The sequence below is a fragment of the Cyprinus carpio genome, chromosome B15 (genome assembly GCF_018340385.1).
Source record: "Cyprinus carpio isolate SPL01 chromosome B15, ASM1834038v1, whole genome shotgun sequence".
In the NCBI taxonomy this organism is placed as follows: domain Eukaryota; kingdom Metazoa; phylum Chordata; class Actinopteri; order Cypriniformes; family Cyprinidae; genus Cyprinus; species Cyprinus carpio.
Window position 1 is genome coordinate 9,662,687 of NC_056611.1, and position 25,027 is coordinate 9,687,713.

The 25,027-nt window shown below is 39.6% G+C and overlaps 1 protein-coding gene across 6 annotated transcripts in view; it reads left to right on the forward strand.

Moving 5' to 3' along the window:
- LOC109069500 (rho GTPase-activating protein 35-like) overlaps positions 1–25,027 on the forward strand; it is an 85,247-nt gene that overhangs the window by 43,039 nt on the left and 17,181 nt on the right. For 3 of the 6 annotated variants that reach the window (XM_042739150.1, XM_042739148.1, XM_042739152.1), the window contains 2 exons: positions 12,981–17,124; positions 19,544–19,691. In XM_042739150.1, coding sequence (XP_042595084.1) covers positions 13,378–17,124; positions 19,544–19,691 — 3,895 coding nt within the window. In that variant the 5' untranslated portion in view covers positions 12,981–13,377. Of the gene's footprint in view, positions 1–1,945; positions 9,679–12,980; positions 17,125–19,543; positions 19,692–25,027 lie in introns of those variants that run through there. The other 3 variants (XM_042739154.1, XM_042739151.1, XM_042739153.1) reach the window with 3 other exon arrangements.

The window sequence follows — 25,027 nt, forward strand, 5'->3', positions numbered from 1 at the left end:
CACACTTCAGTGGTTGCCACTCAGTGAGTGGAGTTGCGGTGAATGATTCATAAACGAATCACTTTTTTGAGTTGGATTTTTTAAATGGTTCTTGACTCAAAGGTCAGGTCACAACAGGATAGTTTCTGTCATTATTTACTGTTATAATTTACCCTTATGTTGATCCAAACCCATTAGACTTATCTTTGTAACACAAATGAAGGTATTTATGAAACTGAGAGATTTTTGTTTCTCCATTGAAAGTTCATTACTTCAGAAGTTCAAAAAGAGATCATTAAAAGAGATCTATATGAAGTTTTTTTGCATTTCACATAGCGCTGCATGATTAATCAAAATTAAATCGCAAAGGCGATAAATCGTGATTAGGCAGAAGCAGCCATTGTCATGTGTATCTTTCAGTGAAGCACGTTTCTGTGATCAGCAGTTAATCTCCATCCGAAGGCCAGAGGGCACTCTCACGCTGAAACTCCAAATACGCCTCGCAGAAGAAACCCAGGAAATTCCTATAGCGGTTGCTAAATAAACAGAAGATTTAACTGCTTTCATTAATTCAACGTGACTAATAAACACACGACTAAGACAATATATGGTTTATCTGAGTTCGTCTTATATTTTTTATTATAATAAAGTATATAATGATGCAGTGCTAATTGACATAGACTTTATCACTGCTTAATAATAATATGAAATATGTTGTGTGCCTTATTCTATGTAAGAAGCCACATCAACTCACAGAAGGATTTATTTCAAACAGTCGACTGACGTTATGAAGTGAGTTTGCAGTAAAAACATGTTATTAAATGTGGTATTTTCACACGCTTGCATTTACTACACAGAGCCATAGCTCACTGACAAGCTACACAAACAGCGATTGTCATGCACATCTTGTCAGTAAAGCTGGTTCTGTGATTAGTAGTAAATATCCAGCACGTGCTTTCAGATGAAGCAGCATTTACTACACAGAGCCATAGTTCACTGACAAGCTACGCAAAATTGTGATGTCTTGTCATAATCGTGAAGTCCATGCTTTCGCACAATTATAAAGATCGTTCACTGACACGTTCTGTGATTATGAAACAAAAAAACACTCTATAAAAAATCGAAGAAATCGTTCTGTGATTATGAAACAAAAAAACACTCTATAACAACTGTAACAAGTGTAGATTTTTGGAAAAGGGTATGATGTTTAGTCTATTCAAGTTGTGTTATGGTAATTTGACATCCTTTTTAATCCTTAAAAATAATTTCCGCTTTAGTTTTTCCCATTTTTGAGTGAAGGATTCATTATATCTGCATAGTGTTTCCAGAACCAAACTTAACAACTAGGCTAGTTGTCAATGCCAAATAATTCAGCCCATATGATTGGCTGCAAATATTTGAGTAGTTCATTCTACAGTTCTATGGTCCTTTATGCACATTTGATGCATTTCAGAGGAATTCTAATTAAGATTACTGCCAGTGTTAATGAATAGCTTTCTCCAGGTGTTGTTGATAACCTTGGTCTAAATAAACACCTTGCAGTTCTGTTTGGTACATCTAGTGGCACAGAAATTACATGCTGTAGCTTTAAATGTTTTGGTGTAATAGTCGATTGGTTACTCAGGTATAACCAAGACGGCCTGCACATTAAGAGCAAGGTTGTCGACTGCTGTTCTGAGGAGTATGAGGTTACTGCTGCCCATGGCTGAGTCAGTGCAGGCAGGATGGGGCTAATGGCATTCCCTGTCTGAATGCCCATTTAAAATGGACAAGCAAGCACAAAACCCTCCAACCTCTGGCTGCCTCAGGGCTGTTTTCGCAACTGCCAAATCCAGCGGCGATTCTGACCTAGCAAGAAAAACATACACATACTCTCTCGCTTGTTTGTGCACTTCTTTTTTTTTTTGGTTTCCTTGGGTATCTGGTTGAAAAAACAGAAAGTGATGACATATTACAGAAATTGTTAGGCAATGCAATTAGCATTAATGTGGACCACAGCTTTTAAAATTAAGAAAGAATGCACAAACTTACCTTTGAAATCTATTCAACTCAATAGTTTTTTTGTGATTAATAGACTGAAATTTAAGTCATTATTCACTGATAATATTCCTCTCCAATGAACTGAACAAGTCAGTGAGTTTAATGCATTTCAAACTAGTTTTGTAAACCAGATTAGCAAATTAATTGCAAAGATAATGGAAAGAATGATTTGTTCTAGTGACATGTGCCAGACTTCTTCAATCATTTAGTCCACTTAAACCCTACTGATGGATAGAAGTCCAAGGTATATATATATTTTTTTCTTTTTCTGTATAAATCGTTTCACTCTGAAGCTACTTCTGTTTCATAGCAACTTTTTATATTTGTCATATAGTTTCAGTAGACCTTGAATGTAGCACGCAAGTTGTGTGGACCATGTTCATGATAGTATAATTGTCTATTTGTGTCAGTTTTGGAGCTTGGAAGCCTCAATAGCCTTGTAATTGTATGAAAAGAATGGCCAGTACATTCTTTAATATTTTTCCTTCTGTGTTCCATGAAAGTCAATCAGTCATATGGAATGAGAATGAGTAAAATTCATTTTTGAGTGAACTAATCCTTTAAAAAGCCTGAAAGTATTTGATTCTTTTGGTCTTTTGAGTTGCCCTCTCTGAAGAAAACAAGCAGAAAAAAACCAACCACAGCCATCTGCCAGTGCTGCAAGAGCTAGTTACTGTGGCAACAAGTAAAAAGTCATCATCTCTAATTGACACCATGGTAGGTTCAGGTGTCTCATAGTTTGCTTTCACTCTCTAGAGAGTGAGTCAGATGTCTTGTGCTTGCCTAACATTTGGGTTTTTTCTCTTAACCTTCTACTCAGACTCTCATCCTCTGCCTTAAGTTGTTTGTTAGTTTTGAATGATTTGTTCTGTCCCTCTCTTTCACACTGGGAACTTCGACCCTATGTTTTCCACCGTGTAATTAACCAGAAGGGGAAAGTGCGCCATCATCAACTGCTTCAGGTGCTAGCAGCATGTCTGGGCATATATGAGATTTTTACAACACTCTGTTAAGTGAATGTGGCCCATTAGTGAACTGCTGCTGCTACCAAGCCCTGGTAACTCCCTGTCAGATCATTGTATTCTTCTTCTGTAAAGTCCTTCTTTATCTTTCTCTCTCACTTTGTCTTGTTGGTTCATGTCTGTTGTATCAGGACTGGAATTTGTATATTTATTACTCTGGCATTACAATGTAGATTACCTGAAGGCTTCTCTCTCTGATTATCAGCAGAACTGTCAACTGACAGGAAGTACTAAAACTATGGCATGAAAATGTGGCACACAGGCCCATGTCAGGCAGGAAAAGAATAAGAAAACTTGAAAAAATGAAATTCTGCTTTCATTTACAGTCCTAGTCTTTTCAAACCAGTATGAAAATTCATAGCATTGACATAGTTTATTCATTCATACAGATTATATTTGAGTCGCTCCTATTAACTGTTGTATGCGACTCACACCTGTTATGAAATATAGTTGTAAATCCCAAACCCTGACTGTGAATGTAGCCAATGAAATGTAGGATTTCACACTTGAAGCTCTCACACAGCGATCTTGTCATTTGTTTTAATTGGTGTCATAATCCAGCAGTGCAAGAGCATATTTCTTGCCTGCATCAAAGAAGAAAGTGTTTTAATGTTATAGACTCATATAAAGAGACCAAACTGGTTAGTCCGGGTGTATGTGTGTTCACTGCTGTGTGTGTGCATTTTAGATGGGTTAAATGCAGAGCATGAATTCTGAGTATATGTCACCATACTTGGCTGTATGTCACGTTACTTCACTTAATGTGTGTGTGTGTGTGTATCAGAGACTTTGACACTCTCTATCATTGCAAGTCCAGATGGTACATTATAAGTGTAGTGTGGAACCATCTGTTTGAAAGAGAGTAACCCTGCTGTGCTGGTGTCCCATAGGTTATGGTGTTTGCATATAACACACACATACTATATATCATTACACATAAAACAACAGGGATCCCAAGATTGTGGAAAACCTAAAAATATCAGGAAGTTTCAAGGCCTGGAAAAGTCATGGATTAATTATTGTTTAATGTTAGAAGTCATGAAACAGCTTAGGCTATTCTTTAGACTGTTCTTTTCGATGAATTAGTCAAACCAGTTCACAAATTGCGCTGAATGATTCATTAGCGAATCACTCTCAAATGGAATGATTCCAAAAATCCTGTGTTCATAAAAAGCTAAAAAGTTCACGGAGAAGTCATGAAAATTCATTAGTCAAAAAATATGGAATCTCTATTCCAGGCTCCTACAATATGTATTCAAGTTCAACAGAGATTTTACCTATTCTCTAGTTACACAACATTGGATTTTTAAACAAAGCTAGTTTCCCTCAAGCAAAGTGTCTGTCTTTGGTTCATGGTTTGAAATTGACCTAAGGACTCTCGAGGCTTGGCCGACCCTCTTTGTACCTCCAGCCTTCAACACCTGTGCCTTACTACAATTAACCTGCCAATTAGCCTGTAAATCTCTGCTGTTAGTAGGATAGATTGGCAGCTGGGAAGGGAGTGTTGGGCCCAGAAGGAAGGAGACATTGTGTAATTATAATTGCCTCTTTGTTTGGTAGCGTTGTGTACATTTGCACCTGACTGTTTATGCAAGGGTGTTAAGGGTGTGTTTGTCACATTTTAGTGTTTGAATGTATACATTTTGACTTTAGTGTTATTAGGTTGTGGTATTAATTTTAGCCCCCTGTAAGGTCTCTTCCTTAACCGATGGTTGACTGTAGCTTAGGTTATCCAATGCTGCTCTTAGAGGGTCATCACTTAAGCTGCAACCTGCTTACACACACTGTTGCAAGTTTCTAGTAATCCTGAAGACCTTGATTAGCTGGTTCTGGTATGTTTCATAAAGGTATGTTAAAGATTCTGCAGATTGTTTAAGCCTGGCCTTAATGATGCATTCACACTGCCATCAGTGACAAAAGTGACCATTAACTTTATTTGCTATACAATATTTTGATCAAACACAGTTGAGTTATAACAACTACTAGCAACCAAGAGTAGAGTGACTTGGTGACCTTGAGCAATTGAATTGTCTAAATCACTTTAAGGACACTTAAACTCTAGAGTTTAAAAGAATGCTGCAAGTGGTGCACTGGATTTAAAATACTTCATTTCAAATTGGTGCATTAGAAGGTCATAAACTCCTCCAGAAGACACTTCTTTAATAAATCCATTGGCTCTAGATTTCCAACATACTCACCTTTCCGCAAACCTTCCCTCATGCCTTCAAAACGGATCATAACAACAGAAATATGCATCTTTATTTATCAACCACACTGTCAACATGTATGCCTCCTTTTCCTACAGATTTAGACAAAGTTTTCATATTCCTGCCCATGCTCTTGAGTGAGGGAAGCCACAGAAATATAGCCAACACAAGAGAAGCAGCCCCCAAACGACATTCTCCATTCTATACACCTGCTACAGCTGTGGTCTTGCCAGAGTTTTTTGGCCTCGTGTCAACGGTCCTAAGGTAGGAAGAGTAGGCACATGTTGAGAAGAGTAACTCCAGAAGAGTAGAGTTGAATGAAGGTCATCTGTCTTTGCAAAGGCTGTGCAGTTGTTTGGATTGTGATGTTTGGCGTGGGCTGCTGTGTTGGTGTGTGGCTGAAAAGAGGGAGCCCCTATCACTGTCAGACCTGCCACCATGCCTGCTGGTGTGAGCAATTAATAGCTGTCATCACGCATGGCTCCCTGATGAGAAATATTTAGAGTCTTTATTGTGAGAGTCATGGTGTTAGAAGTGAGTTACAGCAGCTAACCTTAACTATTGCTAGTCGCCCTACACTTTTTCCTCTAAACAGATAATTTTTTCTGTTTTGTTTTCCTTTTTCTCTTCAGTCCTCCATTTATGACACACACCCTCTCTTTTCCTTCTCCCTATTTACTAAACAAGACCGCCGTTCCAAGTTTCAGGCTGTGAAAAGTGTGTGTGTGTGTGTCGAGAGCAAAGGAGAAAGCTGTCCAGCAGATCGGTCATGATCAAAATCTGGCTTCACTGAGAAATCCTCTCCTTGCCCTGGGCAACAGTAGCTTCTAGCATGAGGAAGCTAAACTCTGCAACCAAAAGGTCGTTTTTAAAGTGACGCAGAGGAGGATGATATTTGCAGTGGTTAAACAAGTCAATAACGGATTTTAACAGCGAAATCGGGCAGTGTGTAAGGATCTAGGTCAGGGGCTTTATGGTTGCAATGGTCTCTTTTTTGTGTGTGTATGCGTGTGTGGTTAACTGCATTATATCATGCCTGAAGAGCCAGCCATCCTGGAAATATGAAGAAGCAGAGAGTGCCATGTTAATCCAGAGTAATCCGTTGTACTTTGCATGCAAACCATTGCTGGCCATGGTGAGATTATAATCTCGGAGTAGTGGCCTTGCAGTTTATGGTGATCTTTGAGTCATGGGTTTTTCTGCATTTTTTTTTTTTTTTTACTACAGTAGTGGTCAACATGACAAGTACAGATGCAAGGGTGAACTGCCACTTTCATTAATCAACCAAGCTGGGACAGTATAGCCAAAGGGTTTTCAAATCGGGTGTGTCCACTACTGGAAACATCCAAAATGTGCAGTGCTTAGGAGCATCTAAGTTGGAAATTTCTTGGTATTTACCAGGAGTAGCCAACCCTGCTTTTTGGAGGGCTACCTTCCTGCAGACTTCATTTCCAACCCTCTTCCAACACACTTGGCTATTCTTTTCAAGAAATCCTGAAGACCTTGATTAGCTGGTTCGGGAGTGTTTTAGTTGGTGTTATAATTAAACTCTCCAGGATGGTAGCCCTTCAGGAGCAGTATTGGGCACCCCGGTTTAAACATTCTTACTATGATCAAATATGAAATTGTTCGTTGGGTGTATCAGTGTAAGTAATGCCCTGTGTATGTGATTGAAGCTAGTACTGTACATTCACTTTTGAGGGGATTTATATGTAACAGAAGGTTTTTTTTTATTGTTTTGTTTTTTTGACATCTTGGTCAGTGCACATTTTATCCCTATTGGATTACCCATTTTAGAGCAGCAGAGCAACACATTTACTCTAGCCTCTCAGTTCCGAATACAGAGAATATGGTCTCTCCCCTCCCTGGCCATTCTAGCTGAATATTTTATACATCTTCATTCCCCTTTGTTAATTTTCCCATCCCTGTACGACTCTCTCTTTCTTGCTCTCTCCACTGCAGCATTAGACTATCTCCCCATACAGGAAGTGTTGTCCGTGCAAAGGATCTGTTCCTCGGTGCCTCAGGCAGTGCTCTAATGGAGTCCAGGTCTCGAGAGAGACTGGGAAAGGGATCAGGAGTGGGGGGAAATGGATGAGTAGACTATATGCTCTTACGACCATATTAGTGCTGATTTGGTTGGAGGAATGGGTTTGCGAGTAGCATCCGTCAAACTAAACTGTGTTTATTCCGATCGTGCCTTGCTTTGTCATCATCGCTAGCTCTGTCACCTATAATTTTTTTATGAAATGTGGCATTGATGAGGACAGGCCGGAAATGGAAGGGACCTAAGCATCGGCCCTGTGGGACACCGTATGTATGGCCTCTCATTTTCTAAGCCGCTTGGACTTCGGCTCCAGTAAAGATAACACACTAGAGGAGTGGAATTCTTTTTTATATAATGCTGATGGTTGGACAAATATCACTCCTCATAATTTTAGTGCTGAAGCTTGTCATTAGGAATAATACTTGCACCAGCACATTGTCACATGGTAATACTCTCTCAACAATAACGTCTTTAGGACTCAAACAATACACATCTCTGATTTACTGATGTTCTGCGACATTTTCAATCTCTGCTTCTTTTGAAGGGAATATAAAAGACAGATTGATCTGCGAGAGTGTAAGTGGATGTTTACAGCTTGTGACTGTCTGTTTAGACAGGCTTTTTCACAGTAGTTTGACTGAAAACAAATTGTAGTTTTCATTTCTGTTGGTATTAATTATAGTCTTTAAAATGGCTTTTGTCTGCTGCATTTTACTGTCCTAAGACCCATTCAGAGGGGGCTGTATGGTTGTTCTCTAGTTTGATTGTGTTGGCTATGGAGTTGTTCATTACTGGAAGTTGATGGGACTTAAACAGTCAGCCAACAATGGGCATTTTTCAGATCAACTTATATATGATGTCTTAAAAAATGTAACCGTCAACTTTTTTAACACTTGATGAGAAAGTCAGTGCGTAGCTTAAGAGATGTTTCTGGCTTCATCCAACATTCTAACCTGTATTTTCATTGTCTTCCTAGTCTTGCTTATCTAAAGGTCAGGGGCTTTGCTAGCACTCAAAAACAAAAAGGCATACTGTATAAATGTAAACACAGTGTCCTTATCTGATGCAGCCATAACCTTTTAAAAAGCAGTCCTGCAGAGCTTAACACTGCACATCACTCAGACTTTAGTGTATGGATTCCTTTCTCTGATCAGCTTGGCTCCTGCAATTTTAACAGTATTCTTAGCTTATATGCCGGTCAGGCCTAAGGCTGGTGGAATGGTACCTATTTTTAACAGTAGCCTAAAGCTGAGAATGCTTGTTTAAATCTTGATAGTCCCTTAAAAGACTAAACTGTCCTTTAATGAAGCGTTGGAATGCTCTGATCACTTATTATTGAACCCTCTCCCTGAGTTAACTGGAACCCACCGCTACAAGCAAGTGTGAACTTCATGCTCTTTTGGCCACTACATGCTGTTTTAGGTTTAGCTGGCATCCATCTCTTAGATGATCTTTCTTACACCCATGCACTCTCTTTCATTCCTCTACTCATTATGTAGGCAAGTGGGCCATGTATGAGGGCAAGTCCAGGCATATCCTCATCTATTATTGACTGTGTTCTGACACAAAGGGTAGGATGAAGTCTTCAAGCCTGCAGGCTACATGCTAGCCTTGCTTTGGCTTGATGGACTGTATCATGTCTTAAACAAACATGGTCATGGGTGTGGTTGTATCTCACTTCTGAGTGGTGGATGCTGGAACATCTTGCTTTTGCCATCTGTTGGATGATACCTTAGCAGTGGTCCCATTTTTTTTTTCTTTCAAGATTGTATGTCGTCCCATTATTTTTGGTGTCAGAAGGCCCCCTCATCTACTATGCACCCTCAATGCCCACTTTTTTTTTAATTCATACAGATCCAGACTTTATAGTGGACAAAGGAGGATTGCAAGGTTTTAGGTTGGCATTTGAGACGGGACCTTGTCTTACTTGAACATGCAAGTAGCCAGTAGTGTAATGCAATTTGCATATGGACATTTTCATTTGGTCTATCAGAAAAGTGTTTCATTTCTATTTCAAATTATATTTGTCAAATTTATGAATCTGAGCAGTCATTTGACAAGAAGTGTTTAGAATTGCAGATGGACATGAACAGTTATTTAGAGCTTGAATGTCTGATTGAAGTGCTTTAATTTTTATTAGTTAATTTTGTATCAACTATACTAGCCATCTGTTCGCATGTTTGTGATGTCTATGATTTGTTTGTTGCTGCATTAGTTCTTCAGGGGAAAAACAGACTGATTTGGCTCTCATCTTAAGCTGTTGTAAATTTCATTTCATTTTATAGCACTGATAGCATGCTGAACATGGAAAGAGACAGCAATACATGGAATTACACAGCTGGGACAGATCAAGCAGATGTGGCTCTTGCGCTGGCGGCAACGTGTGAGTTTCAGAGAGCTAGGTCATGATGAGCTAAAGAATAATGAGCACTTCCTTAATTAGACTAATGACTTTCACAATTGGTCATGAACCAGCAAGCATTGCGCCACTTGTCATGTTGGTGACCCAACAAAATATGTGCACTGATTTTTTTTTCTTTCTTTTTTTCATTTAGTCCCAAAAGGTGGAGTCACCACCTGGTTGTGCGTGTATGTGTGCGACACGTGGGTCATAGCTGATCTGAAGCCAGGCAGCTGTCATGGTTATTTGTTAATGATTTCTTTTTCCTTGAGAGCTCTCAAGTGTTTCTCTGCTAAAATGAATTTTCAAGCCACAGAATGCATTCTCACATAATTTCTTCCTCATTGTAACATCTTGGAATTTAATATTGAAAGCATTACCATGGGTGGAACTTACAGCAACCTGTTCTTGAGCATAATTACATAATTACCTGCCCCCTATCAGCATGAATGATATAATTACTCCTTCATAGCTTAATGTCTGATAACCACATCTGAGGGCCACAAGAGAAAAAAAAAATGTTAATTTGAAGTCTTATTGGATGAATGCAATAAAAATATATCCAGGTTACATTTCATATATGATTTTAGTAAGTTCTTGAGCAGTGCAGGTGTAGTATTTAACACACAAAATGGAGAAGATGTTTCCGAGTTATGTTAGGGGGAGCTGGTCAATGGTTAAACAAACATAATGCTGCCACACCCACAGCATTGCATTGCTCTCCACTTTGTTTTAACTATAGTGGGGGAGTAGAAGAACAAATTAATTCTTAACATTTCAGGCTTTTTTTCTAGCTAAACCATTATACCTCACTTTTGTGTTTGCTATATTGCAAGTGTCCAATGATTGCTGGCTAATCGTACTGTAGCCAAATCTGTTTTTGATAGAGTTAAACGAGCACTGGTCTTATCACTGATCTAACATTGACTGGAATACCAGGCGCAAACTTTAATACCTTTTTCTGCTCAGATATTAAGTGTCAGAAATTCAAATAGAATGTTAAAACAAATTTGCCACAGCAGAATCATTACATTTGGCCCAGACCATGACAGTGACATCTACAATCATGTGTCGCTTGTGATTGCTAGATGTAGTGCCTTGAGAGCTGTTGTCAGCACATTTACCTAGTCTTGCTTCCAAGGTGCTGCTGTTGATTAGGCAGACGGAATTCTGTGGCTTCTGTATTGCCTGTCCTTAGCATAGGCTAGTGCCTATATATTAAAAGAAACAACAAAAATAAAATATAAATGTATAAATAGTAGGGCTTTGCATTGGCAAGAATCATGCGATACGATATATTGCGATACATTTTGATAAATTTGATTTTTTATTTTATTTTAGGAATAGGATATATTTTTTTTTAGGAAAGCTGTCATTAAGAACACACCACCATATGCAAACCTTAGCAAAAAATAAATATTTTTTTTTTAACCAGAACACACTGGGATCTGCATTTGCAATAATCAGTCCCTGTAGCATTCAATGTTATTGAACCACTTTTTGTGCAGTATGAGTAAAGGGGGAAAAATTCAAGTGCTTGCTGGATTCTTTAGTTAAATGTATATGTATAAAATGTATTTTATAAAAGACCATATATTTTTAGACCCTGCTTTAAAGGTTCACAGTTTAAGTTTACAATTGTGACATACAATGTCATAACATTTTGATCTAGAAAAAATTACATCTGCTTAATATCAATGGAAAATAAAGTTCTTGCAGGATTCCTAAAGAGAACAAAACAATTGTAAAACAATCAAATAAATACAGATATTAAACATTCTTAGAACCTTTCAACTTGGATTTCACAGGGTGGTCAGTTTGTATTTATGTTCTGCGTGGAATCACAGAGACCATAACGCGAGCACCACCCCAATTGCACAAACGCCACCACCACGAGAGAAAGCTGCAGCTGCGTGCCTCACGCAAAGGCTCTTTACACGGGACATGACAAGTGGTGAAACCGAGGTGCTATCCGCGCCGCGGTCCCGGGGCGGACGTTACCACAAAAGCCCAAATGACGCCATACTTCAGCTTTGTACACCGAAACAGCAACTGGAACAGTTCTTTCATCCTCCATTACTGGCAGCAAACTATATTAACGCTAACAATAGTGGCGTGCCCTAATGCTAGTATTTTCTGCCACTGTTTAAGTTCAGAGATGAAGACTGCTGTCTAGCAGGTCGGGATATTAACCTAAAACGAAACAACTGCTACGCATGAATCTTGTATGTTTTTTATTATTATTTTTTTTTTTTTATATCAATAATCTGTTTTTGAGAATCTATACAGTATCGCCAAACAAAATATTGCGATACTCACATGTATCAATATTTTTTCACACCCCTAATAAATAGTGATTGTAATTTCTTTCCAAAACAAATAGCAGAATAGATATCAAAAATATAAGGATACTCCTTAACCTTTTCACTGTATTCTGTAAGTATAGCGGCAACTTTTTCTGCATTTGGCAGGCTATTGGGTCTCAGGATTTCAAGAACAGTGAAAGAGCTCCTCTGAGCCTTTGTCATATATTGTCTAGAGGGTTCTGTTCTTTTTGTAGATTTCCACAGGCCTTAAATTAATTTTGTTTTTGTATCCAGATGCTTTCATCACTCAATTTATACATCATACATTTCCTGTTATGAATTTGTTTCTGAATTTGATTCACAGTATCACTCTGTTTGAAATGTTAATGGAGTTGTAAATTTTTGTTATAGCAAAAACCTTTTGAAAATGATTTTTGAGACTGTGGAAAGCAGCCAATGTGCAGTGCTTCCTATTAAGGGCCGTTTTGGGTTTCCCTGGTTGCCCAATTAAAACTGTATCTCTGGAGCACTTATCACAGCTTTCATCTGTGTGTATATGTTTGTGTGTGTTTGGGGATCAGAATATGATGCCTTGTAGGCCTGAATCCATTTAAAAATTTTGGCTTTGGTATGATACCAGCCTCTTATACCTTGGTATTGATACCTTTAGGTTATGCATAAACAACCCTGGGCAACTGATGAAATAAAACAGGGACTGGTGGTGCCAAAATAATCCAATTCCTTGTGACTTAGCCCTTACTGTACTGCGGTTAATTTTTACAACCAATATAAAATCATTCATCTGGATGTGAGCTTATAGCTTATAGTCATATTTGGTCAAATTTAAACAATTATTTGTCCTCTAAGTAGTCTTAGATACTTAATAAATAAAAATGTGATGGATAAATTATTATAATGTATCTTTGTATCTATTTTGTAATAACTTTCTAATTGCAATGTCTCTTTTATTTCTTGCAGGGTGAGGTCCAGGTTGGGCGAACCTGAAAACTACACTATTTCTGTGTAAGAGTGCCCCTAAAGAAAGGAGATGGGCTGGAATAATACCACCTGCCGCACACCCGTCTAAGTCCACACGGACTCCTCTCCCCCACCCTCAAACCCATTCCCTTCTTCCCCTTCTAAACATCTGCCAGAGTTGTGAATGGCCAAATGACTGTGGATTTAAAATTTGATCATTAAAGGGATTGGACATACTGGCCCTGCATGGAAAAAAGAAGAAAAAAAACCCTAAAGTAACTTTCAGGAATTTTAGAAATAAATAATTTGCCAAGCCTGAAAGAATTTGGATGGAACATCAGCCCAGCAGCTTTCAAACTAGAGCTTCTGGGAATGGCAAAATGAGTGCTGTCATACGATGATGATGGCAAAAAAACAAGATGCCCGGGCACCAACCTACAATCTTGTTGTGGTAGGTTTGTCCGGGACTGAAAAGGAAAAGGGGCAGTGTGGGATAGGAAAGTCCTGCCTTTGTAATCGCTTTGTTCGCCCCAGTGCTGATGATTTTTATTTGGACCACACATCTGTTTTAAGCACAAGTGACTTTGGTGGTAGAGTGGTAAACAATGACCACTTCCTGTTTTGGGGTGAGGCGGTACGAATGTTGGAGGAGGGTGCTGAGTGCCGAATGCATGTGGTGGAACAGACCGAGTTCATTGATGACCAAACGTTTCAGCCACATCGAAGTACTGCCTTACAGCCCTATATCAAGCGGGCAGCTTCCACCAAACTAGCCTCTGCTGAGAAGCTTATGTATTTCTGCACAGATCAGCTAGGACTAGAGCAAGACTTTGAGCAGAAGCAAATGCCTGAAGGCAAGCTTTTAGTGGATGGATTCTTACTCTGTGTAGATGTGAGCAGGGGAATGAACCGAAATTTTGATGACCAGATCAAGTTTGTCACCAATCTCTATAACCAGCTAGCTAAAACCAAGAAGCCAGTTGTACTTGTGCTGACCAAGTGTGATGAAGGAGTTGAACGGTACATCAAAGACTCTCACACCTTTGCCTTGGCCAAGAAGAATTTGCAGGTTGTTGAAACCTCAGCACGCTCTAACGTTAATGTTGACCTTGCCTTTCTTACCTTGGTGCAGTTGATAGATAAGAGTAGAGGAAAGCCCAAGATCATTCCATACTTTGAAGCGCTCAAGCAGCAGAGTCAGCAGATAGCATCCTCTAAGGACCGCTACGAGTGGCTGGTAAACCGCATTGTGAAAAACCATAATGAAACATGGCCCAACATCAACCGCAGAATGCAGACATCCCCTGAATACAAAGAGTATGTCTTCCTCGAGGGTACTTCCAAGGCCAAGAAACTATTCCAGCAGCATGTGCACAGACTCAAGCAAGAGCATATAGAAAAGCGGCGTAAAATCTATCTCAGCACACTCCCACAGGCTCTCAATTCCTTGGTTCCAGACCTGGACGAGGTTGATCACCTGAGCTGGTCAGGAGTACAGAAAGTTCTCGAGACTAAGCGGGAATTCTCCCACTGGTTTGTAGTGCTGGATGACACACCTTGGGAAACTACACCACACATTGACAACATGGAGGATGAACGCATTCCCCAGGATCTTTTGGAAACCCCTGCAGCAGAGCAAATCTATGAGGCTCACTTAGAACATCTGCGCAATGAGCGAAAGCGGGCAGAAATGCAATGGGAGTTCAAAGAGAAACTTGCATCTTCTCCGTTTGTTACTCCTGGCAAACCCTGGGAGGAAGCTCGTAGTTTCATCATGAATGAGGAGTTCTATCAGTGGCTGGAGGAGCCTGAGTACCTTGATATCTATAACAAATACCAGAAGATTATTATTGACCAAGCCAAGGAGGACTTCCAAGAACTTTTACTGGAGTACTCGGAGTTGTTCTATGAGCTTGAAGTTGATGCTAAGCCCAGTAAAGAAAAAATGGGTGCTATCCAGGAGGTTCTTGGAGAGGAGCAGAGGTTCAAGGCCCTGCAAAAGCTTCAAGCTGAGAGAGATGCCCTAGTGCTCAAGCATATCCATTTTGTCTACCACCCTACTAAGGAAACCTGTCCTAGCAGTCCTCATTGTGTGGATGGCAAAATTGAGCAACTCTTAGCTCTTCGTTTTCCCACTCGATATTGCTTTGATGGGAGCTCAAAATCACAATTTGGTGAGGGAAAGGTAGACAGAATTAATCTTGTAATCCTTGGCAAAGATGGACTTGCAAGAGAGTTAGCTAATGAGATCAGAGCCCTGTGCACCAATGATGAACGGTACGTGCTAGATGGAAGGAATTATGAACTGGCTCTTCGACCTATAGAGGGAAATGTACGCCTTCCAGTGAACTCCTTCCATACCCCCACTTTTGCCCCACACGGTTGCCTCTGCCTCTACAACTCAAAGGAATCCTTATCCTATGTTGTTGATAGTATTGAGAAATTACGAGAGTCAACCATAGGTCGAAGGGATACCAATCTAGTTCAGTTTCCCTTGTCTCTTCTATTGGTCACCAAAAGAGGTGTTGGTTCAATTTCTGACATTGGAGGTGAAACGGCACAAAGCCTGATCCAACAAGGTCAACAAGTGGCTGGCAAATTTCAGTGCAGTTATTTAGAGCCTGCTTCTCCAGGTGTGGGCTATGGTCGCAATATAAATGAAAAACATTTAAACCAGATACTCAAAGGTCTGTTAGACACACGAAGACCCTCAGTTAGTCTTGGCAGTAGCCCCCCACCTTCGCTGCCTGCATTTGCAGGTTACAGAGACTCTCAGCAGAGCACAGAGGGTGACTTGCGAATCGTAATGTGTCTCATGTGTGGAGATACTTATGATGTTGACCAGCTTCTTTCACCATTCTTGCTGCCCCAGCACTGTCGGCCCTCTTCCAGTCTGTCCAGTGGAACATCAGTTTTGTTGGATTTATCTATTGGTGGCCAAAGGCAAAGCATTGATCTTGCTGTTCTATCTTACCACTCATCTTTTTCCTTACGTAAAAGCAGATTAGTGCATGGTTACATAGCAGTGTACTCAGCCAAACGGAAGGCTTCCATGGAAACCCTTTGTGCCTTCCTTTGTGAGGTCCAAGATATTATTCCAGTGCAGTTGCTTGCTGTTGGAGAGACTCAATCAGAACTTGCAGACTCTGAGGCAGTCCGGGAGCAGCTTGGCCAAGGGGAGGAACTGGCCCATGAAATTGACGCCCGTTTCAACTCAGTAATTTGTGGACCTGGTGGGGTGGTGGGAGGCTTGCATCGGATAGACCACTTCCAGCCATTCTTTAAGGAGGTAGTGGAGAAGAAAACCATTGTAGAGGCAACATATATGTATGACAATGTTGCAGACAATGTCACTAATGAAAATGTTTCTTCACCTCGATGTGGCTCCCCAAGCATCACATTGCTGGACTCAGAGGATGACATCGAGCCCTCCCCACCTTATCCCACCCTAAGGGAAGATGGCACTTTGGCCCATGGTGGAGGTTTCAAGCTCCCAGATATGGAGGGTGATGCCTTCCCGCTCATTTCTGACATGACAACTTTTGAAAACAAGCTTAACAATAAAGTCCCACCTCAGGTGCGACCAAAGCCCAATGTCACCTTTGACATTCCCAAACCCTCAAACATCAGTTCATACATGGACCTGAGCCTACATGGACCTAACAGGCGCTCATTACCGTCAGTCACCTGGCCACCAGCAACTGAAGGTGGTTATGATCCATCTGACTATGCTGAGCCCATGGATGCAGTAGCAAAGCCCCGTCCCACAGAGGAGGAAAATATTTATTCTGTACCACATGACAGCACACAGGGCAAGATCATCACTATTCGCAATGCAAACAAGAGCCATTCTAATGGTGCAGGAAATGGGTCAGACAGTGAGGCTGATAGCAGTTCATTGGAACGTAGACGGAAACTATCTGCTCTTGGAGTGAAGCCTCGGCTGTATCGTGATCGCTCCAAACGTCTTGGAAAGTTCAGCAGCTACCGCACAAGCTTCATTGGCAGTGATGATGAACTTGGAGGTCTCTCCAAGACTAAAGAGGATGAGCTTGCTGCACAGAAAGGGGACATTTCCTTGAATGAAGAAGGCGAGGACCCAAAGAGGAGGAATATCTTGAGAAGTCTGAGAAGAAATACCAAGGTAAATTTTGTGGTGTTCTTTTGTTACATATATTCATTTTACTTCAGATCACATTTATACGGGCTAATTTTCTTTAAGATGGCCATAATTTATTTCATTTTTATTGATTTATGATTCTGAAGTTTGCAATTAATGCTGTTTTTGTATTAGACTACACTTGTGTATTTGTTTTAAATTTGGCTGTTCACATCTGTGTATTGTCAGTGTTGACAGATATTATCAGTGTTTGACAGACTCTTTTAGGTCTGTCAAAAGACAAATGTAGAGGAATGGTGGCATGCCCTTGTCTTTTTCTTGCACTTAGCTTCATCCAGGATTAGGGGAAGTCTTTGACCCATTCTCTAAATGTAAATTACAGTTTTGGAGCAGTAGCCTGATAGGCTGTTTTACTTAATCTTCAGAAAGTCGATCCACTTTTTTGTTTGTGTGTGTGTGTGTGTGTGTGTGTGTGTTTGTTTGTGTGTGTGTGTGTGTGTGTCATGGATGCACAGACTTTAATCCTCTAGTTTATCTGAATGCCTGTGTGCCAAACTTTGATCAGGGTTGATTTTTGGTTATGCTGTGGTGTATGTCCATCTTTAAAAGTGTTTAAGTCAGACAAAACAAATTATCTTTTAAGTCTGAATCTTTTGCAAGGCAGTTGGGTGCTGTTCACTTGCAGTTGTCTGTTTTTTGCTTAATAGTTGTAAAATCTAAATTATTTTTAGCTGGGAGTACTATTATAGCCATCACTCCCATAAAACACTGTATTCACACAAGCAGAAATTTCAGTCACTGCTGTTCTCATAGAGCATGTGACAGCCTGAGGGCATATGAAAGGATTGAGCCACCAGTCCTTCTCATTGCACAGCAGTGTCTTTATTACTTCAGTGGGGTTAGAATGAGGCCATTGGGTTAAATCACCTTGCTTGCATCAATTGCCTTATGGGACTGATCCATAAAGCAACCCATAAAAAAGCACAGCAGCCCATTAGCCCCAGGGGTCTATACTGGTTTAAGCTCTGTTCAACAAAGTCTGTCCCCTTCTGATGTTAAAGGAGTTCAAATAAGCCTTTCCTGTTTCTCTGTACTATCCCATCTGTGCTCTCTCTCTTTCTCAGTATGTTGGACAGCAAAGCCGGAAATGTTCACTCAGCCTTTTAAAATCTCCTCACCCAACAAGTGGAATGTTTTAAATTCCACCGTCACCTAGTTCCTTTCTAATGCCCCCTTTAACTTTGCACCAGCAACTGGCAAGTGAATGGTTGCATGGTGGAGATACCAGGGGACTGGTTTCAATGTAAAGTTTTCCACCGCTTGCAAATATTTTGTGCATAGATTGTGAGGTTAGTGAGGCATAACACAACAAAACATTGCACTGTAACACTAGAGTATCTTGTCATGTCTGAAGTTGCAAATGGGTGGAGTAGCAGTTATAAACATGATGTAGCTGGTTTTCTTTGTGCACCTTGGTCTGGGTTGCTGTGTGACCTGCATTGCAGGGTGAATGCATTACATTTGCATAACATTGCCATTCCAGTAATACTCCCTGTGAACTGTAATTGGAGCACAGATTCTTTACCGAGAGTTCGGAGAGGGGAGGGAGGTAATTATGTAAACGTCTATTGAGAGAAGCCAGTGGGGATTTAGGTAAAATCTGAAAATAAATGTAAGGAGAAGCAAAAAGAGAGAGAGAGATAGAAAAAGGGAGGCAAAGGTGGCATGGTTCCTGAATGTGTGAAAAGCAGAGCTTTGACCTGCAGATGTACCAGGAAGCCGGCTTGCCTTCTAGCTATAGAGCAGACAGATTCTGGCCTAATAAGCGTCATAGCTTTTTCTCGTTTGACAGTACTGCAGACATACTAGCCAATGAACCGTGATGCCCGCTGCAGAGCATTATGGGAAGGCAGGAGGTGGGGAGGGAGGTCTGAGCAGTATATTCTCCTGAAGAACTCTAAACGCAAAAGTCAAACCCAGTGTACCTTTTATAAACTGTCAAATTGCTGGAATAATGTGAATGATTTGACCACCTTTAGGGTGGTCTGATGCACAGTATTTGGACTCTGATATGACACTTTTTAAAATATTAATTTCATTGCATAAGATGCAAAATATAAATCTAAGTGTCTAGAAATTATATTAAACCTTGTCTTAGAATTTATTTATTTTTTAATCAACTGATATGAAGGGGATTTCAGTGGATTTATGCATTCAGTTCCCTAAAGAATCACTGCATTTAATTATGTTCCAGTAACATTTGACATGATAAGGTGTTAAAATACATATAATTATAATATTATAATTATTGTTTGTCAAAACCTGTTGATGTATTTTATATTAAACCTGTTGAGATATTGTATGTGCTTAATTGTGGCTCAAACTTAGCTATTGTTATTGTAAATAATAATAACAGCAAATAATGTCTTCGCCTTCTGTCTAGCAGAAAACGCGGCAAAAGGCTCGTCAGTCATCGTTGTCCAAACCTCTGGAAAGTAACTACTTCGGTGTTCCCTTGGCCAACGTGGTCACACCAGAGCGGCCCATTCCACTCTTCATCGAAAAGTGCATCCGTTACATTGAGGCTACAGGTAAGCAGCACATAGCTAAAATTCTGACATTTGTATTGTTACTTTGGAGTGAAGTATTGAAGTTGAAATCAAACAGTATGTGACAAGAAGTCTGTAGTGCGAAGATCTTTTTTTTAAATGGCAGTGTTTTCCAAAGCTGGTGAACTGTTTTCAAACTCAAAAGACTGTTGAGTACATATATTTTGTGTACAGTACTGTATATGGTGGATGGATACAATTAAATATTATAATATTGGCTACCTGCTTGTAGTAATGGTAACAACTTTCTTGTTAGTGTGCCCGCCTCACATGCCATTTGATGCTGGTTTGAATCCCATTAAATACTACATACACTGATGCCATGACCATTTACTCCTTCACTCCTCTGCTCTTAAAGGGATAGTTCACCCAAAAATGAAAATTTGATGTTTATCTGCTTACCACCAGGGCATCCAAGATATAGGTGACTTTGTTTCTTCAGTAGAACACAAATGATTTTTTAGATTCAGGTGTTGCAGTCTCTCAGCAGTACAATGCTTGTCAATGGTCACATAATCTGTGAGAGAAAAAAAACATGCACAGAAAAATCTAAATTAAACCCTCCGGCTCGTGATGATACATTGATGTGTAAAGACACAAAACGATCAGTCTGTGCAAGAAACTGAAGAGTATTTATATAGTTTTTTTTTTAAAACTATAGCTCCATAAACTGCACACAAAATTGCGATCGCCTCAGAGTCAGTCCCCTTAAATTTCATATGAAAATGGGGGCAGACCGGTCTCCTCCCCATCTTTCGGTGTGCTCTTCAATCCGCAGACCGCGGCGGAGCAGCGCGAGCGGACTCAAATTGGAATTGGATTCTTGATTGTTAGAATATCTGTATCTGTGTGTTTCTGTGTCATAAATACAGTTTACAGAAAGTCACAAGGGAGCAATCTGTTTCCCATCTACTGTAAAGTTTTCGCTCCGTTCCCCGCTCATCACACCGCAGCTGTTTCCTCCAGCGAAAATCTAGCCCTTAAGACATGAACGCATACTTTAATTATACTTATATAAATATACTTAATTTAATTATACTTACTTTATACAGACACTACTGTGCTAAAGTCGTAGGCACATTAGTATTTTCACCCCAAAGAATGGTGTTCGGCCAGTTATTTATATCTTTTGCTGTAGTGTGTCTGTTTCCTGTAGAGACATTTAGTTTGTCTCAGTTTCATCTGTTTCTTCATGTAATCACAGACAGATTCGATGATGGTAAGATCAGATCTCCATGTGGAGCACTGGCTGTTGTCAGACTTCTTGTGCATTCAAAAATCTCACTAGATTATTATTAAAATTAATGGCAAAATGAATGTTTGGAAATGTAAACTAATATTTCATACTGACACACTACAGCAAAATATAAATAACTGGCTTAAAACCCTTTTTTGGGGTGAAAATACTAATGTGCCTAAGATTTTTGCACAGTACTGTACTTTACAAACGACATTTTTGCTACTTTATGAAGAATGACCATACAGTCATTCACAGAACTGATTAAAGACAGTGACAGACAGCACTCATTTTAACTAAACTGACAGAGATACAGTAGAAACATTATGTGTGGTTTTGTATTAAATAATGACCCAGATTGTGAACATTTATTAGCCTTAGAGTAAGGGAAGCACAACTTGGGAAATGAGAGCATCCAAGAAATGTGTGAATTCTATGGATTTTTAAAAAAAAAATTTGAATGTTCTTTTATTTTATCCATACTTTTTAATGGCTCCTTATTTATTTTTTATTTTTTTGAAGTATCGGTTCAGGCACCGTTTAGGCACCGGTACCGTTTTAAAAGTATCGAAATGGCACCGGTATTGTAAAAAACCCAATCTATACCCAACCCTAATTCTGACGGCACCCATTCACTGCAAATGATCCATTGGTGAACAAGTGATGTAATGCTAAAATGTTCTGATGAAGAAACAAACTCCTCTATATCTTGGATGATCTGCGGGTGAGTAAATTGTAAGCAAAATTAAATTTTGGGGTAAACTATCCCTTTAAAACGCATGCAAGCAACTGACATTTGAGGCTGAAGTTCAAATCCTACTCAGACCTGTGTCGACCATAAGTTGATTTGCTTATTGTATCTGAAGTTCAGAAGTTACAAATCCCTCTAAACCTAACCAACCTGGCCAAGTTGGGAGATCAGCTAACTACCTCAGGCTGGTTTAAGATTTTTTTTCTCAACAGGGTATATACTGTTCCGAACCTATATAATCATTTGAACATTTTAAGTAATCCCACAGAGCTCAGCATGCAAATAAGAGCCTCTCATATTCAGCATTATGATAATGCAATGCATGAATGCAGGTATGTGCACTTGTTAAGTGTGTGATTTGATTTGGCTCGGTAGCATTAGTGCCATTAGCTTCCAAGGATTAAGCTCATTAACTGAGAGCGAGTGCATTTGCTCCGGCTGGGGTTTTCTGTAATGCTGAGTGTTGGAGAACATGTCAGTATTCCCTGTGGGATGCATCTGTCCATCTGTAGTTCAGATGAAGTCAACCCTGCGCAACCTACTGTATAATGAGCCCCTGTTAGTCAAATGTTGGCGTGTTCACAGATCCGGATCTCAAAATTGCGTTGCTTTGTGCACTTCTGGATTATCACTCAAGTGATTTGACTGGATCCTCACTACTGGATTGCGATTACACACATAAGTATAAAAGAAAACATGAAATTGGTACAATACCTATATAAAGCATCAACTATATGCTTTTATGCATTACAAACATAGCTGAAGTCTATTCATGTCAAATACCTAAGATAGCGCTCAACCCCACCCTTTAGATTGAATGTGTGAACCACTAGGGGGCAGAGCGGAGTCATTGGCTGTGTCATTAATAGTTTTCTTAATTCAGCTCCTGATCTTTGTCCCTCGTTTCCATTTCCTCTTCCCCCCGCCCTTCTCCCACCTTTTATGTTTCGTTGTGTATGTGTGTAAGCTGCCAAACCCCTTGCGGTAATTTTCTGCCTGATAACTCCCTCATTGAGATCGATATCACATAGCAGAAATGGTGAACAATCTTTGGGCTCAGCTCTTTTTTTCTGCTCTGTGGGTGGAACTGGATTCTACAACAGCTTACAGCATGATTTGCTGATAGCACCCTCAGCGTGAACACTAGAGGATACACATTCACTCGCTCACTTACTCACTCACAGTGCCTTACCCATCAAAAAAATACAACCTTATCAGAATTACACCAAATTGCTTTTACAAAGGCTTTTGTAGAAAAAATGTCAGTCTGACATGTCAGCTAAGATGTGCTTAGTCATAGCAGCTTAGTATTGTACATATGGCAACACTGTATCTCAGGGCCTCATAAAAGCTAAATTTACCTCTAGCTGTATAAATTAGGGACTGGTCACTTTCGTCATATGAAAACGGCTAGTCGGTTTATAAGGTCAGCTATTTAGATCTAGTTTTTTTATTTGTATAGCTCTTTTATACCTGAAAGCAAAATCAAATAAGTAAATATTAATTAAATAAAGCAAGTGGCGAGGTATGTGCAGATGTGTTATGTGATTGATGTTTGGAGCTTTTTGTGGAGGTCTGCTAGTGCAGATTCCTTGGGAGCCTGGACTTGTCTAAAGCAACATGCCTAATTATGCAAGGTTTACTTAGTTGTTCAAACTTCAAACCAATGTTGACTAAGCAATTTTCAAAGTACTCTACCGTTCAAAAGTTCTGAGTCAGTATGCTATTTTTTAAACATTAAGCTGATCATGGCTGTATTTATTTGTGCATAAATACTGTAAAAACAGTAATATTGTAAAATTTTATTTCAGTTCAAAATAACTGTTTTCTATTGTAATATATTTTAAAGCGTAATTTATTCCTGTGATGCAAAGTTGAATTTTAGGCATCTTTACTCCAATCTTCAGTGTCACGTGATCCTGCAGAAATCGTTATAATATGCTGATTTGCTGCTCAAGAATCATGTATTCTTATTATAAATGTTTAAAAAGGTTTTTCAAGGTTATTCGACAAATAGAAAGTTCAAGAGAACTGCATTTGTTTGAAAAGGTGTAGTTTTTAACATTGCAAATGTATTTAATGTCACTTCCTTTCAATTTAATGTATCCTTGCTAAGTAAAATATCGTTTAATCATTTTTAATCATTTTTATCAATTTCTATTGACCCAAAACCTTGGATGGTAGAGCATGTAGCACATATCTAGTCTAAATCACTTAATTCATTAAATAATTTAATCAAAAAACCATCAAAACATTTAGTCATTCTTTATTCACCCATATATCCTTGTGTACTATACTTGTATGTAAGGGCCCAATTCATTGTTGAGTAACCATCACATTAATCAAAATTACGTCTTTTAAACACAGAAGTTTTGTTGCTGGGCGACAAATTCAGTTTATGAGCAAACTAGCTATATTTCTGGAGAAGGGGTTCATGTCATTTTCTTCTATTTCTTTTTGTGTTTGATGGGGCAGAAATAAAAACAGATTTATATACAGTAGTTTCTATAGGGATCCATTTCCGTCCCTTCCGTTATGCCCTCTGTACCGAAAATACTTGCATTCCCCTATTGTTCCTCTCATTTCCTGTTCATTCTTCTAGGTAAACCTGTCTCTCATTTAACTTTTCTTTCCTGTCACTCTCTATCTGTCAGTCCTTTTCTCACTGTAGCAGCGGGATAGTATGATAAATGAATGTTGGTTGTTTTAGGGCCATAGGGGTCACACACTCCACATTATTCACTGCTTTTCATAGCAGCAGGACCTGTTCCAGAATCAGTCCAGTGCTACACAGTATGGGAACAGGAGATACAGTATATAGTCTCAGCCCACAGGCCACCAACTGTTACCCATCAATCAGACCCTATTTTTAATATGAATCAGATAATGAAATAGCTCTATAGAAACAGCCCTAGTTATTGAGACAGGGAAGGAGGGAACATGACAGCCGTTGGAGGAGAAGAAATGCTGAATTGGCTGATACTGGCCCCGGAGGATATGCTGAAGATGATGGCAGGAAGTGGCAGGGGTTTGTTTGGACATGTTGCAGGGTTATCTGTGCATTAGGAGGGCTTTAAGCAAAAAGGTCATGGTGAGTTTCAGTTAGAGAAGCCCATGAGGCTCAAAGTGCTCTGTGTTTTTTTGAAATGTCTTAACATGACGTTCTCTTGGCGCTGCTAATGGACTGGACGTTCATTTTGAAGGCCAATAGATTGAGAGTGATGGACATGAAATGACATGAGAGAAATTATATAATGAACTGGAAATATGGCAGCTTCCTTGTATTGTCCTTGACTGTCCTTCAGAGGATGTTTCTCTTTCTCTCTGATG